The 19356-nt window shown below is 50.4% G+C and overlaps 1 protein-coding gene across 1 annotated transcript in view; it reads left to right on the top strand.

Moving 5' to 3' along the window:
- The window catches only part of SLC29A4 (solute carrier family 29 member 4), a 29999-nt gene extending 11164 nt beyond the window's left edge, over nt 1-18835 (top strand). Inside the window, exons 3-11 of the mRNA XM_083711610.1 lie at nt 1375-1506; nt 2500-2613; nt 4361-4489; nt 6505-6579; nt 11713-11981; nt 12945-13083; nt 13703-13890; nt 15105-15345; nt 16417-18835. Of these exons, the coding sequence (XP_083567736.1) occupies nt 1375-1506; nt 2500-2613; nt 4361-4489; nt 6505-6579; nt 11713-11981; nt 12945-13083; nt 13703-13890; nt 15105-15345; nt 16417-16559 (1430 nt within the window). The 3' untranslated portion in view covers nt 16560-18835. The remainder of the gene's footprint in view (nt 1-1374; nt 1507-2499; nt 2614-4360; nt 4490-6504; nt 6580-11712; nt 11982-12944; nt 13084-13702; nt 13891-15104; nt 15346-16416) is intronic.
- Nucleotides 18836-19356: the final 521 nt, after the last annotated feature.

Consider the following 19356-nt stretch of genomic DNA (forward strand, 5'->3'; position numbering starts at 1 on the left):
CATTATTTGTCAGCAGGGTTGCAATGTTTAGTTGGCTGAATGAATTAAATATTTTATTGTGACGTCACCTGCACAGTGTACAGTGGTACCCTGGTTTTCAAGCATCTCACAAGCTGAATGTTTCGGAACCTGAATGCCAAAAACCCGGAAGTACCGTGTTTTTTGCTCTATAGGACACACCGGACCACAAGACGCACCTAGTTTTTAGAGGCAGAAATCAATGAAAAAAATATTATTCCTCCCCCCCCCCAGCCCCAAAGAGCAGCGGACAGGCTGTGCACAGCCTGTCTGCTTCTCCCAGAGCTTCTCAGGGCTGCGGAGGAAGCCCGGGTTTCCCCTCCCCCAGCCCCAAAAAGCAAAGAAGCCAAGACCATGCAACCTCTCCAGCCGGGAGCTAAACCTCTCCAGTGTGGCTAAAGAAGCCAAAGCAGCGAGTGCGATCCATCCCGCTCACTGCCTTGGCCTCCTCTTTAGCCTTGTGCAGCCTCCCCCGGCTGGAGAGGCTGTGGGCGGCTATGGCAATTCCCCCACCTGCCGCAAAAGCCCGCAGGAGCCGCGCACCCTTTAAGGAGCATGCGGCTCCTGCGGGCTTTTCTAGGAGGAGGGAGAAGGGACTGAGTGGCCGCGTCAGTCCCTTCTCCCTCCTGGGGAAAAGCCCGCAAGAGCCACGCGAAGCTTGTGTGTGGCTCTTGGGGGCTTTTCCTGCCTGCCTCCCCCCTACATTCGCTCCATAGGATGCACAGACTTTCCCCCTTCATTTTTAAGAGGGAAAAAGTGCGTCCTATGGAGCGAAAAATATGGTAATTGCTTCTGTTTTCAAACGCGCCTCGGAAGTCGAAGGGCCTCCGCTGTGTGTTTTTCAATTTTTCCAACTGAACTTGCAGCCAGACCTTTGCACCTCACTTTTCGAATGTTTTGGAAGTCGAGCGCTCTTTCAGAGTGGATTACGTTCAAAAAACCACTATACTCTTTTCAGCACCTGCAAAAAACATCGCTGCTTGGGCAAGCCCACCCAGATATCCAGAGTGCTGGTGTGTTTTTTTGTTTATTGCTGGCTTTCAATTTTTGAATGCATTGTTTTTACGAATCATTTAATTGCCCTATTCTCTTTGTGAGCTGCTTTGAGGTTTTCTTCACTATAAACGCCACAAAATAAATAAATGTAGCCTCTTCCTAACCATTTCTCCAAACTAAAAAAAAGCTCCAGACGTTGCAACATTTTCTCATTATCGCTCCATCCTTTTGATAATATTGGGTGCCCTTTTCTTAACCCCTTTTTCCAACTCTGCAAGTTCCTTTTTGAGGTGAAGCGACCTTTTCTCGGTCTCCCGCAATCCTGTCCCTCTCATTTTCTCTCTTCTTTCCTGGCTATAGTCTGCGAAGACCCTGAGCCCCAAGACCGCTACCATGGGATTTACTTTGCCATGCTGCTAGCCGGGGTCGGTTTCCTCTTGCCTTACAATAGCTTTATCACAGACGTGGACTATCTCCATCACAAATACCCAGGTACTGTTTCCTCAATATTTCAGAAGAACATTCTGGAAGGTCCAAAAATTCAGGTTTAGGCTGTTTTCCCAGAGCCAGTCATTCCATCCCCAGGCATTCAACACTCCTTCAGATATAGCCCCCCTCCCTCCTTTCCTTCTTAAGTATTTTTATTTAATTCTATCCATACTATCCAAATAACAAAACATGAGACAAACATGTAAAAACTAAACTGAATCGTTCCAGACTTGTGTGGGATGTTAACATTTACAAAAAGAAGTTCTAAAGCTGCTAAGATCGTATATGAGACGAGTTCTTTTGACTATTGGTATCATGGAGACGATGCAGCGACAATATTATTATTTATTCTTGTTTATTCAATTTATATACCGCCCTTTATCCAAAGATCCCAGGGCAGTGTACAACATTAAAAACACATCACAGAACATCAATGATAAAAGCGTAATAAGAAACATAGTAAAAAAACACCATACTGATAGGCAGCCTAATAATAAAGCAACCGTCCCGAGAAATATGCCAGAGGAAATATGCCCCTCCTCGAGCTGTGTGTTAGTGGGCAGAGACAAAAGGGTTTATGGGATGTAGGATTTCAGTTTGGATGATGTAAGCAAGGAAAATCGATAGTATTATTAGTTTCTATCGTAATATTTATTGTTTCTTTAAAAACGAAATTCCAAAAACCTTGCAGTGGTATCAATGTATTGAAGCTGAAATCACCAGGTGCGAAAACACTCAAAGCGCCATTAGGAGGTCCAGCTGATGGATGGAGTTCATAGCTGTCAACTTTTCCCTTTTCTTGCAAGGAATCCTATTCGCAATAAGGGAATTTCCCTTTTAAAAAGGGGAGCATTGACAGCTATGATGGAGTTGCTCCCGTCTTGCTTCTGGTTTGAAGGCAGAGCTGGCGGCCAGAGAAAGCAAATCTCGTGCACCCGGGGTCTGTATCCTGAAAGCTTATTTTGCTCTCCTTGCTGCCTTCCTCTCCTTCTGCAGGGACCTCTATCGTGTTTGATATGAGCCTTACCTACATCTTGGTCGCCTTGGCAGCCGTCATCCTCAACAACGCGCTGGTGGAAATGTTGAGCCTCCACACCAGGATCGCGGTGGGTAAGTCTGGCCATTTAAAGCTCATGATAGGCTCACCGCTAATGCAGCGAACCTCTGTGCGCAGCTTTCTTCCATTTGTCAACATCTTCCTTTAAAAGCACAGATCTCGGGAACGATGTAGGCCACGTTTCACCAACCTCGAGCGCTCCGAGGACTCAGCTACATTAGTTAAAAAGCAGCGTTTTGAATGTGTTATAAACATGCAACACCAGATGGCCAAAAAAAAAGGATTATTTGCAATTTTATGTTGTTATAACGATTTAATTTCTGACATTTATAGCGCTTTCCCCCCAGTGTGTAGATCCACCCCAAGTGTTTTGTACTACAAATCACATCAGTCCCAACCAGATGTTTTGTAGTCCAGAACATCTGGGGGCACCAGGTTAGGGAGAATGCATGCGGCCTCCTAGATGATAATGCAGATGTTGATGATGATAAGTAAAAAATAATAATTTTTTTAAATTTATATGCTGCCCATCTGACTGGATTTCCCCAGCCACTCAGAACAGCTTCCATCAAAATATAATCTGGTTGACATCCACCTGCCTCAGGAGACAATGGAGGAGTGTGCCTTTGGGGGTGAAGTCAAGCTGTTGGACAGTTGCAGCACCTGCTGTGGCTGTAGAGACCGATAGGGGAGAGACATGTTTTGTTGCAGCAGGGGCAGATGTAAGTGCCCGGTTGTGCTGCTGCAGATGCGCCAAGGTGTTTCTTCTCTCTGTGCTCCTCCCAGCGGTCATTCCTCCCCTGGTCACTTCTGTGGATGCACAATCTGACTGTCTGGTATTCAGGCGCTGTGGTTGTCTGCAAGGGAATCCCACACAGCAGGGTTGATGTCGCCGGCCTTCATGTCATGTTTGTAGATAACTTTGTAACACAGAGTTGGTCTGGCAACAGGCCTGGTGCCGGAAGCCAGCTCCCCATGGAGCGTGTCCTTGGGGATCCTGCCCCCTTTATTATTTAAATTTATATGCTGCTGTTCCATATAAATATGCCCAAAGCAGCTCACAACAGAACAGTATTAAAAGCACAACTTTTAGTAAAAAGAACATTTTCTGCTGATAGTCCCATGAAGAACCTATTCCAGCAGTGCTGCCTTCAGACGTTCTTGTTCAGATGTCCTTCCATTCTGTGGACCAGACCAAGCAAGCGTAGATGTCGCTGAGACAGGGATGCAAACATGCTGGGAATGTGGACTTGGGAGAGCGCACTGTTGCCAAAATTTTAGGGGGAGAATGAAAGAGGCGAGGCAGCTGCTAAGTGGGAGGGATTTCCATCCCATAATCCCAATTCTACATCTTCACCATCACCATCACCATCATTATTTTGCTTATCTTACAAAAACTCAAAGCGATTTACTATAAGAAACAAACATATATTAAAACCAAATCAAGCATGCCACCTACTCAAGTGAGCAACAGTTAGTGAAGAGCCAAAAGCCTTGCAAAAAAAGGATTCCCCCCCCCCCCCGGCACCTAAATAAATGTAACAATGGTCCCAGGCCAGCCTCTCTGGGGAGAGCATATTCCGCAAGCTGGGAGCTGCCACCCCGTTCTCATGTTTCCACCCGCCGAACCTCACCCAGGGAACGAAGAAGGGCCTCAGATGATGGACGCAGTGTCTGGGTCAGTTTGTAGGGTTTCAGCGAATGTGGTTTGTCCACATCAGTGAATGTGGTTGGCTTGCAGCTTGACGCTCCGGGCACTTCCTGCTGAGAAATGATTCCCACCCCCCTTCTCTGTTCCAGGGTACCTCTTTGCCTTGGGCCCCCTCCTCTTCGTCAGCATCTGTGACGTCTGGCTGGACCTCTTCACCCAGGCGCAAGCTTACGCCATCAACCTCATTGCCGTGGGCGTGGTGGCCTTTGGTTGCACAGGTAGGCGGAGGGCAGGCAGGGGGCAGCCAGCCTCACAACGGACACAATAATTATTATTATTTCTGCCCTGCCCATCCGGCTGGGTTTCCCCAGACACTCTGGGTGCCTCCCAACAGATTAAAAACAGCATAAAACATCGAACATTAAAAACTTCCCTAAACAGGGCTGCTTTCAGATGTCTTCTAAAAGTTGGATAGTTGTTTATTTCCTTGACATCTGATGGGAGGGTGTTCCACAGGGCGAGTGCCACCACCGAGAAGGCCTTCCGCCTAGTTCCCTGTAACCTCGCTTCTCGCAGGGAGGGAACCGCCAGAAGGCCCTTGGAGCTGGACCTCAGTGTCCGGGCTGAACGATGGGGGTGGAAACTGTTAGGATCGTCCTACTCTCGTGTAGGACCCTGGTAGAGACACATGCCTGACTAGCATGTTCTCTCCCTGCTGGTCAGTCGTTCAGGAGCTTCAAAAGCTTTCTTCAGCCTGAGCATCACAGCGACTGATGCCAAAAGGCATCAGTACACTTACGATCCTGCAGAGTATTTGCAGTTTGCGTAACAGAACTCAGTAGCTCAGCATTTTGGCTAATCTACTTAATTTACATATAATACACTTGGAGCATTCAGACTCAGCTCCTTCCTCTTTCTCATCAGACAGCAAAGAGAGAGAAAAATGGACAATAGTCCCACTTCACAGAACACAGTAATACCAAAACATCCTCCCTGCATCACTTCCCACTCTGTGGAATGAAAACTTATACCGTCATGTGATAGACAACAATCCCATGACTGCAAACACGAAGCAAGAATCCTGACACCTTCGGGTATACTGGACTGAGGCTGTTTCCCCTCCCCTTTAATTGCTTCAGCTGAGATTCCTCCATTGCAGAGGGTTGGGCTAGATCAGTGTTTCCCAACCTTTGGTCTCCAGCTGTTTTCAGACTACAATTCCCATCATCCCTGACCATTGATCTTGCTAGCTAGGGATCATGGGAGTTGTAGTCCAAAAACAGCTGGAGGCCTAAGGTTGGGAAACACTGGACTAGATGACCCTCGGGGTCTCTCCCAAATCTACGATTCCACAGTTCTGCCATTTTCCTCCCTGAATTCCGCTGCTCCCTGTAGGCACAGCCCAGATCAAAGGCAAGACTTAAGTGTCACAAAACAAATCCAGAAAGCCATTTCTGGAATAAGTCTGGAATCAAGCTTGATCTTGCTGGCAGCTTTCTCCAACTCAGTTCCCTCCAGATTTGTGGACTTCTGTTCCCATCAGTCCCAGGTGGCCAAGCCATTGCTGCCCAAAACAGCTGGAAGCCACTAGGCTGGGAAGGCTGACAGAATAGCCATGCTCCTAATCTAGGGGTTACCAGACGCCCCTGTTCCTGGGGTCAGTCCCCGGATTTGCAAATCAGTCCCCGGACAAATTCCACCCCCGGAATGTCCCCAGATTTGCAAATCTGTCCCCAGAAAACGTTGCAGCGGCAGCCTCAGCAGCCCGGAGCCAGTCTGGTAGTGCAGTTGGCTCCGGCTGGCTTCAGGAGCTGCCCGCTGCCACGGAGCCCGCCATTTTTCTTTGCCGAAAGTCCCCATATGAGGTGTTGCGTACAAGACACATCATATGGGGACTTCTGGGAGGCAAACTGGCGGTTGCCACGGCAGCGAGCAGCAAGCAGATCCTGAAGCCAGACAGAGCCAACTGTGCTACCAGGCTGGCTCCGGGCTGCTGACTGCCGCTGCTGAAGGGGAACCGGGGACATCTGGTGGTACAGATCTCTTGCCCCCTTCCCCCTTTGTTTTGACTGATTAGGGGAGGCTCAGGAGTTGTGGGTGGCCGGCTGTTGCCCAGTTTAAAAAAAAAACTCTGCGCATTTATGTTTCACAGTCCGCATTACTGACTCCCTGTTGCTACTCAGCTTCAAAAAAAAAAAAAAAAAAAAAGTGTTCCCGGATTCATTGGGAAAAAATCTGGTAATCATATCCTAATCCTTTCTTCTATCTGTCTGTCTGTCTCTCTCCTCTTAAGTGCAGCAATCCAGCTTTTATGGCTACACCGGGATGTTACCAAAGCGCTACACCCAGGGGGTGATGACCGGCGAGAGTGAGTATTGCCCAAAATCCAAGCCCCCATTTTTTTAAGATTGTTTTTACTTATTTACCGTATTGGCCCGACTATAAGCCGCACTGTTCTCCCCCCCACACACCTAATTCTGACCGTGCAAAGTTAAAATGCGGTTTAAATTCACGACCTTACAAAAATGGGCTTTTACGACATCACTGCTGAAACAGACGTGCGGTAAAACAGAACAGAAAAATGTTTTGTTGCTGTTTTGCGACCTCGAGACTGTTCCTCTGCGGGTGTGGGTGCCTGCGGAATTGTAGCAACTGAAGAGCGATTTGCGATGTTAGCGATTGTACAGCAACTCTTGCGGGCTTGCAAGATCAAAGGCTTAAATTGACTTGGAGTTACAATTCTACCAACCGCAGCGATTCTTGGCCTGTAACCCAATTTTAAGGGAGCAGCTTGTATTCGGGTATTGTCTCCCCCCACCTTGAATTTTAAAGGTGCGGCTTATTTGCGGTGCAGCTTATATCCAGGCCAATACAGTATATAAGAAGCAAGAATCAATATTCAACAATCCATCTGTCAGGGACTGTTTATCTATGATTCCTGCATCGCAAGGGGGTTGGAATAGATGACCGTTGGAGATGACAAGCAATCATTTGAAGTACTTATTTCAATAGTGTGTGTGAATGTAAATACATGGCTACTCCAGGGGAGAAACTGCCAGCACAGTGCCCTCCAGTTGCCCACCATCCCTGATCATGGGATCTGTTCAGCCACTGTGAAATCAAGATGCTGGACTAGATGAGCCGGGACTAGATGTGTCTGGATATCAAGATCTCCTGATGACGCTTTTCTTAAACCAGCGGTTCTCAGCCTGTGGGTCCCCAGATGTCCCCAACTCCCATCACCCCTAGCTAGCAAGGCCAGAGCTCAGGGATGACGGGAGTTGTAGTCCAACAACATCTGGGGACCCACAGGTCGAGAACTTAAACGATTGTGCAGGGAGGGCTGCTAATTTGTCCATGGAAAACAGCCCAGGTGTGTGTGTGCAGGTGAAATCCTTCCCTGATCAAAATCACTCTTCCTCGCTCCCCTCAATCCTAATAATAATAATAATAATAATAATACTTTATTTATATGCCACCCATTCAACTGGGTTTCCCCAGCCACTCTGGGCGGCTCCCAACGACGACAACAAAAAATAAAAAACACAATACAATTTTGCACCCTAAAAACTTCCCTGCTTTTTGTGGGGGGCAAATGCCTTCCCCCAGGGAGGAACTAGAATGGTAAGTGCTCTTCTTACCATGAACAATGAGTGACTAGAGGAGAAGGAATCGGTATTTTCCTCCGCTGCACTCCTGTAGGTTCGTGACTGTAGATTCCTGGATTTCTTTCCTACAGAGAAGCTGCTGCTGGAGCTGCCATTGATTTCCGTGGGCAGTAAACGCTCCTCAGTAGTGCAGTATTAATCTGACTAATAATGAGCTTGAGCTGGAAGATTAATCAACTGAAACTCTGGAGAAGAGGGGAAGGTTGTTAGATTTCTGCAGCAGGCTGCTAGGAAGCCTGCCATTTCTCTGTCTCACGAGGGAGGTCGTCTTACGGGGCTGGTTCTTGACAGCGTCACAGCCCTGCGGCAGAAGACTCAACCTCTGAGCCCAGCTGACCCAAATTTTGGCCCCAAGGAAATCTAGATTCTGGGGCTGTGCTTAAATAAGGCAAACCAAGCAGATCGGGAAGAGGACGTTCCTGGCTTTGAGGCATTTTGTAATTTGTAAATGGAATAGAATAAATGGCTACTGGTCTGTTTCCAGGCACAATTCTATATGCTGGCTGTGGTCTATAAAGCCCTGTGCTGCTTATGTCCAGGCTATCAGAAAGAGCAGGGTTCCCCAAACTTGACCCTCCAGCTGTTTTTGGACTACAACTCCCATCATTCCTAGCTAGCGGGACCAGGGGTCAGGGATGATGGGAGTTGTAGTCCCAAATCAACTGGAGACCCAAGTTTGAGAAACCCTGAGAAGGACTATATTCCCTCATGCACCCGCCACTTGGTGGGGTGGTGGGAGAGGGCCTCCTTGATGGTGGCTCCTCCCAGGCAACTTTGGAACTCCCTGCCTAGGGAAGCCAACCTGGCTCTTGCCATCCTTCTGCCAGCAGGTGAAGACCATATTGTTCCAACTGGCTTTGGGGAACTGACTGCTTTCATGAAAGCCCTGGTGCTGTGCTATTTTAATAGATCAGTTCAGACACTGAGAGACTGTATTAATGTTTAATTATTTTAAATGATTGCGGGTCTTGTCCCCCCCATGTTTTTGGCTGTTTTTGTCTTATCTTTGAGCTGCTTTGAGTCCCTGCCAGGGAAAAAGGTGCGGTATTATTATTATTAAAGGAAAGGATGCTAGTAAAGGTAAAGGGACGCCTGACCATTAGGTCCAGTCTTGGCTGACTCTGGGGTTGCGGCGCTCATCTCGCTTTATTAGCCGAGGGAGCCGGCATACAGCTTCCGGGTCATGTGGCCGGCATGACTGATCCGCTTCTGGCGAACCAGAGCTGCGCACGGAAACACTGTTTACCTTCCTGCCGGAGCGGTACCTATTTATCTACTTGCACTTTGACATGCTTTTGAACTGCTAGGTTGGCAGAAGCAGGGACTGAGCAACGGGAGCTCACCCCGTCGTGGGGATTCAAACCACCAACCTTCTGATTAGCAAGCCCTAGGCTCTATGGTTTAACTCACAGTGCCACCCGTGTCCGAGAGGCCAAATACAAGTGTTTTTGCGCATGGATTACAAGAAGATCAAACCTCTCCATTCTGAAGGAAATCAGCCCTGAGTGCTCACTGGAAGGACAGATCGTGAAGCTGAGGCTCCAAGACTTTGGCCACCTCATGAGAAGACTCCCTGGAAAAGACCCTGATGCTGGGAAAGATGGAGGGCACAAGGAGAAGGGGACGACAGAGGACGAGATGGTTGGACAGTGTTCTCGAAGCTACAAACATGAGTCTGACCAAACTGTGGGCGGCAGTGGAAGACAGGAGTGCCTGACATGCTCTGGTCCAGGGGGTCACGAAGAGGCGGACACGACTAAACAACAACAGAAGAAGAAGAAGAAGAAGAAGAAGAAGAAGAAGAAGAAGAAGAAGAAGAAGAAGAAGAAGAAGAATGTTTTTGGAATGTAACCCCTGTGCAAGATGGGACCATATTGAAGTCTTACAGTCAGAGGTTTCTGCAGCACAGATGAGGCTCAGGGTTGCATCTCGCTTGCCAGGGTCCCCTTGCTGTATTCCTTACCTCCTTCCCCCTTCTTCATAGAGCTGTGTGTGGGAATGTTGAGGATAGTAAAAAAGGCTATATTGAATAAGTATTATGCTTCCTTCACTCACACTAGAAAATGATGTAGCAGAGCAGATTCCCCTCAATATAGCTGGAAGCTAGTGTGCAGATTTGTTTGAATCTCTTAGTTAAGATTATTTCCTGGTGTCCCCTTTAATCCCACTTAAAAGAATAAGGACATGATAGTCTTTCTGAGTACGGTGGAACCTCGTGTTACGTACCGTCCTCCTTGCGAACGCTGCGGGTTAGGAGCTCCGCTAACCCGGAAGTAGATGCTCCCAGCTGCGAACTTTGCCCCGGGATGCGAGCGGAAGTCATGTGGTGGCAGCGGGAGGTGCCATTAGCGAAAGCGCGCCTCCTGTCACGACCGTTTTTGGCTTAAGAATGGACCTCTGGAACAGATTAAGTTCATAACTGGAGGCCCCACTGTAAAGTCACAAAAGTTTACTCACATTTCAGTTCATGATTTGATCCCTGAAAGGCAGAATTTACTTGGTAGTTACACAAAGAAACTGTGAGTTTGTCTCATATGGAGACTGAGCTCAGGTGCTGCTGGCTGAGAGCCAGCAGACAGCAAAATTATGTTGAAATAACAAAATGGCTGCAGGAGAGCAGCATGGCAGCAAAAGACAGAGCAAGACAATAGAAAGATAAAACAGACTGAGAAGCTGGCTGCATGACTTGGCTCTTTAAGGAGTCACCAGAGGCATGTCCATCTCCCAGGTCACATGTACGGGGGAGATGCTCCAGGAAGTTACACTGACTGGATGTCCCCCTGCCTGTGCCCGCTCTAGGGAAATGAGGAATGTTGCATTTGACTGCACCAGCAGATTACGTCCCACCCTGTGGAGTTGGAAGGTACCCTGAGGGTCTAGTCCAACCCCCTGCTTTGCAGTAATTGGGGTCTGGGTGTTGTTCGGTTGTTTCTATTTTTATTTTCATTGTGTACAGTGGACCTTCTGGATACGAATTTAATTTGTTCCGGGGGTCTGTGCGCACCCTGAAAAATCTGTATCCAGAGGTGCCACTTCTGCGCACATGTGAGCGGCGAAACCCGGAAAAATACTTCCGGGTTTGCCGCTTTCGCAACCCGAAGTTGTGAAACGTAAGCCGAGGGTTTACTGTACAGTCGTACCTCATGTTACATTTGCTTCAGGTTGCGCATTTTCAGGTTGTGTCCTGCGGCGACCAGGAAGTACCGGAAAGGGTTACTTCTGGGTTTTGCCACTTGCGCATGCGCAAAATATCACGCACATGCGCAGAAGTGGCAAATTGTGACCCGCACATGCGCAGACACGCAGACATGGGTTGCGTTCTTTTCAGGTTGCGAACGGGCCTCCGGAACGGATCCCATTTGCAAACAGAGGTACCACTGTATTTGTGTTTTTATAAACCACAGAGCCTAGGGCTTGCTGATCAGAAGGTTGGCGGTTCAAATCCCCGCGATGGGGTGAGTGCCCATTGCCCAGTCCCTGCTCCTGCCAACATAACAGTTCGAAAGGACCTCAAAGTGCAAGTAGATAAATAGGTACCGCTCCGGTGGGAAGGTAAACGGCATTTCCGTGTGTTGCTCTGGTTCGCCAGAAGCGGCTTAGTCCTGCTGGCCACATGACCCGGAAGCTGTACGCCGGCTCCCTCAGCCAGTAAAGCGAGATGAGCGCCGCAACCCCAGAGTCGGCCACGACTGGACCTAATGGTCAGGGGTCCCTTTACCTACCTTTACCTTTATCGTAATTTTATCCTGTGAGACCTGAGGGTATAGGGCGGTATATAAATTTAGTAACAGCAATAATCATAACCGCCCGCTTTTCTGCTCTCGCTTCCTCAGGCACGGCCGGGGTTATCATTTCGCTGAGCCGCATCTTCACCAAACTCCTCCTGTCGGACGAGAAGGAGAACACCATCATCTTCTTCTTCATCTCCATCACCCTCGAGCTCCTCTGCTTCATCCTCCACCTCCTGGTGAAGCGGACACACTTTGTGAAGTACTACACGGCCCGCTCTAGGGACAGGGGGGCCCCCGAGTGCAGGGGGGCCGGGGGCCACGGCTCCGGATACAGGGTCCACCACGATGTCACGGCCGAAGACATCCGATTTGTAAGTGACCCCTTCCCCGTGCAAAGTGAGCCCACGAGTTGGGCAGGGGGTGTCAGGCTCGAACCACTTTTTCTCTATTGCACTTGAAAATTCGGATCATTCTTGTTTTTAATTTAAAAACAGACGTGTCTTGAGCAAATAATTTAAATAGACAGTGCCTATATGATATCGAGCAACAGAATAATCCGGCCACAATAAGGAAATTTTGTCCATGGTATGATTATTTTCCACCTAGTCATTTCTATGTCTCTCTCTCTGTGACTACTGAATCAAAGACCTTGGTAAGAGCTTCTTTGTGCTGGTCCAGGGGGGAGGTTACCGTGGGCCGAGGTCCGGGACCTGAGTTGAGGGTCGACAGACAGTCCTCCACGGGTGAAGCGGGGTCCACAGCAAGAAGCCGGGCAAGGACAGGAACTCTGGGGGAACAGGACTGGATGCTGGCCGAAACAGCTCTTCAACGACGTTGCTCCCGCAACCTGGGACCGGGCTGATTGGCTTTTATCTTCTCTGAAGCCAGGGGTGGTCCCGGCCCCCAGGAGACCCGCCTCTCCTGGCCTTAAGGCGAGCACTCCTCCTGGGAGAAACCAGTTCCCTTCGCCTCTCTGCCCTTCGCCTCTGCAGTTCTGGAGAGGCTAAAGGGTTACTGGGCCCAGGGGGAGACTCACCTGTAGGCACTGAGTCCTCAACCACCTCTGGAGCCAGAGTGGATTCACCAGGTGCCTGCTCCTGAGGATCCGGCACAGGTGTAAGCGCTTCAGAATCAAGGCTCAGCTCAGCCGGCCCTGGAGGCGGGGACTCCTGTGCAGGCTGGGATTCCTCTGGTTCAGCCTCTGAATCGGATTCCCAGGCCATCACATTCTTGCCTTTCCGCTACTGGCAGACTGCCGTGAGGGAGGGGGGTCAGATTCCCTGCAGCCTGACCTGTGCTGAGGCTGGTTGTTTCCTCCCCTTTTGCTCTCTCAGGAGAACCGGCCGGGCGGGCAAGACGCCTCCCCCGCAGAAGCCTTTGGGCAGGAGGGGGAGTTGGCCGGCGGTGGAGGCACTTACGTCAGATTTGACGTCCCTCGGGCCAAATTCCAGAGGAGCTGGCCGAGCTTCAGAGGTAAGGGCGAGGGGTCCCTCCCAGGGGCATCACAAGGGGTGCGAGGGGGTGTGTCAAAATCTCCCCGGGTGGATCGGCTTGGTGGCACTCACACTCCTGGTGCGCAGATTTTTGCAATTGGTGCGCTCCTTGGCACGAAAATACGCCCGCTGATCGCGCAAATACGCCCAGCGATCAGTCTGGCACCCCCCCAGCAGACAGCATTCATCCCCCCCCCCCCAGTGGGAGGTGCTTGCATCCCCATCGGGCAGTTTTATGCGATCGGCGGTCAGATTTTCGTGCTTGGCTGGCGGCGCTGGGTAACCTTTGGGCAACCTTCCCCAAAAAAAGCTCAACTGAAAATAGCTCACCAACTCTGGGCAACGTTCTCAAAAATTGCAATGGTGGGGGGGTGACAAAAAAAATTGCACCAGGTACCACTTGACCTTGCTACGCCTCTGATCCCTCCTGGGGAGAAAGTTGCCCAAGACTTTTGTGGGTTCAGCTGCTGCCCGGCCGTTCCCCGTGATGTTGTTTCCTGCTGTGGAAACCCCTCTCTGCCCCTTTGTAAAAAGGGTGCAAACTCCCCGGTGCCAGTTACACCGCGACCCCCACCTCCTTTGCCGCCCCTCCTTTGCAGACATGATGCTCCACCGATACATCGTCTCGAGAGTCATCTGGGCGTACATGCTCTCCATCGCGATGACGTACTTCATCACGCTGTGCCTCTTCCCCGGACTGGAGTCGGAAATCCGGAACTGCACCCTCGGGGAGTGGCTTCCCATTCTCATCATGGCCATCTTCAATCTTTCGGACTTTGTGGGCAAGGTAGGAACTGGCTGCCCCCCCCATCCAAAGTAGGCACCCAGCGCCCCACTGAGAAGAGGGATTTTGAGTTAATTTATTTCAGACATAGGCAAACTCTGGCCCTCCAGATGTTTGAGACTACAGTTCCCATCATCCCTGACCACTGATCCTTTTAACTAGGGATGATGGGAATTGTAGTCCCAAACATCTGGAGGGCTGGAGTTTGCCTAGGCCTGATTTATTTACTCCATTCACGCGCTACCTTTTTCTCCAAGTAAAAACATAATAGGAAAAAAAACACCAATTTAAAATACAGGTTAAAATGCAATTTAAAATGCAGCCTCATTTTAAAAGTAGCCCATAGATCAAAACCATAAGGGGAGGGAAACATAAGGGTCAGACTGAGTCCAAACCAAAGGCCAGGCAGAACAGCTGTCTTGCAGGCCCTGTGGAAAGATGTCAAGTCCCACAGGGCCCTGGTCTCTTGGGACAGAGCGTTCCACCAAGTCAGAGCCAGTGCTGAAAAGCCCCTGGCCCTAGTTGAGAGCAATCTAACCACCTTGCGACTTGGGACCTCCAAAGTGTTGTCATTTGTGGACCTAAAGTGGGGCATACCAGGAGAGGCGGTCCCGTAGGTACGTGGGTCCTAGGCCGCATAGGGCTTTAAAGGTCAAAACCAGCAACTTAAACCTGACCCTGTACCTCACCGGGAGCCAGTGCAGTTGGTAAAGCACTGGATGAATGTGATGCCACGGCAAGGACCCCGTCAGGAGTCTCACCGCAGCATTCTGAACTCTTTAAATTTGAAGGTTCATTATTGTTCCACATGATGTGTATTTCTTTAAAGGCCAGAGCAAATAACATGACCTGGTTTTACAGCTGTGAAGCAGTATAGCAGGTGCTGTTAAGTTGTGGTAATTAAGCTGTCGGGTATGGTATATAAAGAACAGCATGTAGCTCTCTCAGTATGCTGGTGGACGGGTCATGTTTATTGATATATTGTAATTTAGTGTAAAAGGAGTTTTTGTTTTTGTTATTAAAACCTAGCAAAAGTTATTTTGCGTTTCTTGAATGTGTGGTCTCCCCAGCACGCCTTCTGCAGCGCAACTAATCTGCAAATAGCCAACATAATTAAGCCTGGAGGTGACCGTCGTGTGGATCACTGTGGCCGGATCAGGGCGAGAGAGGTAAGGGACCAACTGCTTAACCCAGCGCCTTCCTCTTTGCCCTTCCAGATCCTGGCTGCCTTGCCTTACGACTGGAGGGGCACACACCTCCTCATCTATTCCTGCCTGAGGGTCGTCTTCATCCCGCTCTTCATCATGTGCGTCTACCCCAACGGGAAGCCCACCTTCGGCCACCCGGCCTGGCCTTGCATCTTCTCCCTCCTGATGGGCATCACCAACGGCTACTTTGGCAGCGTGCCCATGATCCTCGCGGCGGGCAAAGTGAGCCCTGAGCAGCGGGAGCTGGCAGGTAAGCGGGCAGGTGGGGAGCCGGCTGCCCTGCCCTGCAGGGGGGTCGTCGTGGAGGAAGGGGCTGGCAGAGTATCCACAAAGGGAAGATTCGCACCTGGGTCCCATTGCACCGAGAGGGGGCTCGTAGGTGGCAGGGATCGCCATGGGGCGAGGGTTCATCCATTTCGGCTGTTACTCGACGGCATTTGCTTCCAGATCACTCCAGAGCCATTTTTTCATTAGAGAATGACACCAATTCTCGGGAAGTTCTTACAGAAATCGAGTGCTTTTAGAAGACATCTGAAGGCAGCCCTGTAAAGGGGTGTTTTTAATGTTTGATGTTTCCCTGTCTTCTTCCACTTGCTTCCGGGTGTGCGGAGTTTGAGAACCAAGGTTGTTGTTGTTTAGTCATTTAGTTGTGTCCAACTCTTCGTGACCCCATGGACCAGAGCATGCCAGGCCCCCCTGTCTTCCACTGCCTCCCGCAGTTTGGTCAGACTCATGCTGGTAGCTTCGAGAACACTATCCAGCCATCTCGTCCTCTGTCGTCCCCTTCTCCTTGTGCCCTCCATCTTTCCCAACATCAGGGTCTTTTCCAGGGAGTCTTCTCTTCTCATGAGGTGGCCAAAGTATCAGAGCCTCAGCTTCAGGATCTGTCCTTCCAGTGAGCACTCAGGGCTGATTTCCTTCAGAATGGAGAGGTTTGATCTTCTTGCAGTCCATGGGATTCTCAAGAGTCTCCTCCAGCACCAGAATTCAAAAGCATCCATTCTTTGGCGATCAGCCTTCTTTATGGTCCAGCTTTCACTTCCATACATCACTACTGGGAAAACCATGGCTTTAACTATATGGACCTTTGTCAGCAAGGTGATGTCTCTGCTTTTTAAGATACTGTCTAGGTTTGTCATTGCTTTTCTCCCAAGAACCAAGGTACCACTGTAATAATAATTGTTAACGTTTTTTGGGCTGGCCACCCAACAGTGAGGTTTTAGCTGTGGCACCTGCATTGCCCAGGGCTGGACTAGATGACTCTTGGGGTGCCGCCTTGTTTAACCCTTTGCCCTCCTTGTCTCCTTTCCCTCCCTCCCAGGTAACACCATGACCGTCTCCTACATGTCGGGCTTGACTCTGGGCTCGGCCGTGGCCTATTTCGCTTACAGCCTCACGAGCCTGTCCCACAGCACCTGCTTCCGCACTGAGACCTACAACAGCTCCATCACGCCAGGGTACTGAGCGGAGGTTCCCCCCAGGGCCGCCTCCGCTTCTTCCTCTGACCAGCAGGGTCCCAGGCGAGATGGGGAGGGAGAGAGAGAGAGAGAGAGAGAGAGAGAGAGGAGGGGTCTCCCGCGAGGCTGCCGTTCTGCAGGAGCAGCTGCCGGACTGTGTTGGGAAACGCAAGCGACCATCCTCCTCGCTCCGGCTGAGAAGGGGAAGGACCAGCAGCAGGGAAGCTCTCCTGCGCAAGGCTTGTTGGAATTGGGAGGGGACCCTCAGGGGTCATCCATCCCAACCCCCTACATTGCAGGAGCTGGAACTGAAGAGCCCCTGACAAGCAGCCATCCAAAAGAAAACCTCCACAGAAACAGAGTCCACTGCCTTCTGAGGAACTCCATTCCAGTGTCAATCAGCTCTTACTGTTCGGTGCAGGATAATTCCCCCAGGGGCCGGATCCCTGCTCCCATCTGACCCCTTTCCTCGGGGGTAGGAGGAACACCTCCCACCCCGATGCAAGTTCTCCCGCCACCCTTGCGAGGTAGGACCCCTCGCAAGTGGTGTCGCTCGCTGGGCATGGGGGCGGCCCGGCTTCTGTGAGTTTGTGGGGAAGGGGATTCAGAAAGGGTTCGGCTTTGCCCCAAAGTGGGGAGGGGTATGGCTTTGTCTCCCCCTGACATTGGAGGGGGCTTTGACCGGGGTGGAGGCAGGAACCCTGAGGCAGCTTGTTCACACACCAGCCTTTCCTCCCTGAAGCTGATCGGTCCCGCCATGGTAAATTTTGTCCTGTCGTGAGACTTGTCCAATTGAAATTAAAATAGGTGCACTGCTTTTACGCTGCAGAGGAAAGTAAGTGTGTAGTTTGGCTTTGTCTGGATCACACTGCGCAAGGCTGCAGGGGAGTGTTTTTTTTAATTTGAAAAATATTCAGTTCAGAATCAACAACTCCCTTCACATAGAAAGCTAGCATGTTGAAGGGCCTAGTTGGGTCTTCTCCCTGACTTGCTACCAGTGCAATTTTTCTAGAAAAAGAGGTGCTGGAACTCACCCTTGTTCTCTTAGAATGGCAATGGTGCCAACCCGAGAGGGGCTGGAACTGAGTTCCAGGGAGTTCTGGATGAAAAAAGGCCTTACTTGCTACCTTTCTAAGTGCAGGGCAGTTATACTGAGAATTCTAACAGGAGATTTCCCACCTCCGCAAGTTTCTAAAGCAGAGACTGCCCTGCCGGGTGTATAAATTGGCTGTCATCTCTCGGTGGTCGCATGGATAAATTATCTGGTCCTAAGAGTTTTAGGAATCTTTACTCCAAAGTATTAAGGGATGGGAGAAGCAAGTTAGTGGGTCTGTATCTCCCCCATGCCTTTTTATTGAGGAAGCGAACAAGCTACACCCCAAAAACCTTCTGATCCTGCACCCAGGTGGACAGTTTCATTCCCAAGGCCTCTTCTGTCCTAGTTGCAGACCCCTCTCCATAGGGCTGTCTCCAAAATGAGCTTTCCGAAAGCAGAGGTGCACGAGATGTATCTCTGTACAAGTCGGGACAGATCTCCTTGCTTTGTAGAAGCACCAAACTTGTATCTCTGGGTGCAGCGCCGTCGTGATGGCGGACAGCCTCTCTGAAGCCGGCTAGCTGCTAATAGTGGCTTCCTTTTCGCACCGAGAATGTCCAATATTCAGATTGCCTTCAGCAATTGTCTTGGACATCTGGGGGAAACTCTCCCAGTAGCTGCAGACGGAAAAAGGGGTGTGTGTGCACACGGGGAGGGTTGCTCGGATATGATGTGGAGAGGAAACTGGCGGATGGGGAAGGGTGCCGGAGGGGAAGCACCCCTTCCCTCCCGCCCTCAAGCTGTATCCTCCCCTCGGCTGTTTTGCGGCCGTTTCGCCCACTTGGCTCCCACAGCTCTGTGTCTTCTGCCAAAGGTCTGTTTTTGTCTCTTTCTCCCATATGTGCAAATCCTCCCCCTCCCCAGCCCCCAAAGTCTCGCTCTCGGCCTCATTTCTGCACTCGGCGTGGCACCGGTTTTGCCAATCCGGTTAGCGTGACACACCCTCACTGAAGCGCTGCAGCCCGGACACCGTTGCCAGCTCCCCCCTCGCACCCAGCTATGTGTGTCTCTTGTTCAACACAGCCAGCCCTCTGTGGCCTGCGCCCACGAGAGCCACGGGCCGGGCCACGGAACAGGTTCTTCAAGGAGGGCAGGGCGTTGTGAAGTCTTGTGTGCGTGTGGCGTGTGCATGTGTCTTTGCTGAAAAATAAAACTGTTGGGTTGGGTATGTCCCCCCTAAAGAAAACACACTTGTAGTTGTTTTTCTGTCTCAAGGAGGGTTGGTGGAGCATCAAACTGGGGGTGCGCAGACTTCGTTCTTCCTGCAGAGGTGCCCTCAACATGTGCAAAGTGGGGATTTGAACCCTGGTGTCGCCCACATCTGACACTAAGCACTACCCCTCTCTGTGCAAACAACAATGACTATTTTATTATTTATATCCTGCCCATCTGGACCAACGATCCCTGTGCATTTCAAAGGCTTCTGTTGATTTTCTCCACCACCGAAGATTAATCTCCAGCCATGTTTCTTTTCTGCAACCAGAAACCTGTGTGTTTTGTCGATTCCCCCAACCAGCCCCACTGCAGCACTTGAAAGAAATAAACGGAAAGGAGGAGGACCCAGGCATTGCTTACAGGACTTCTGGTCTGATCTGGGTGTTTTCGTTTTCGTGGTGAAAGGTCATCGCACAGTGGTAGAACAGATGGGACTGCCAAAGACCTCTGCCAGAAAGAAGCGTCCCAGTTGCTCCTTTTAGGATTCTGGCGA

The sequence above is a fragment of the Podarcis gaigeae genome, assembly GCF_964106915.1.
Source record: "Podarcis gaigeae genome assembly, chromosome: 14".
NCBI classification, from domain to species: domain Eukaryota; kingdom Metazoa; phylum Chordata; class Lepidosauria; order Squamata; family Lacertidae; genus Podarcis; species Podarcis gaigeae.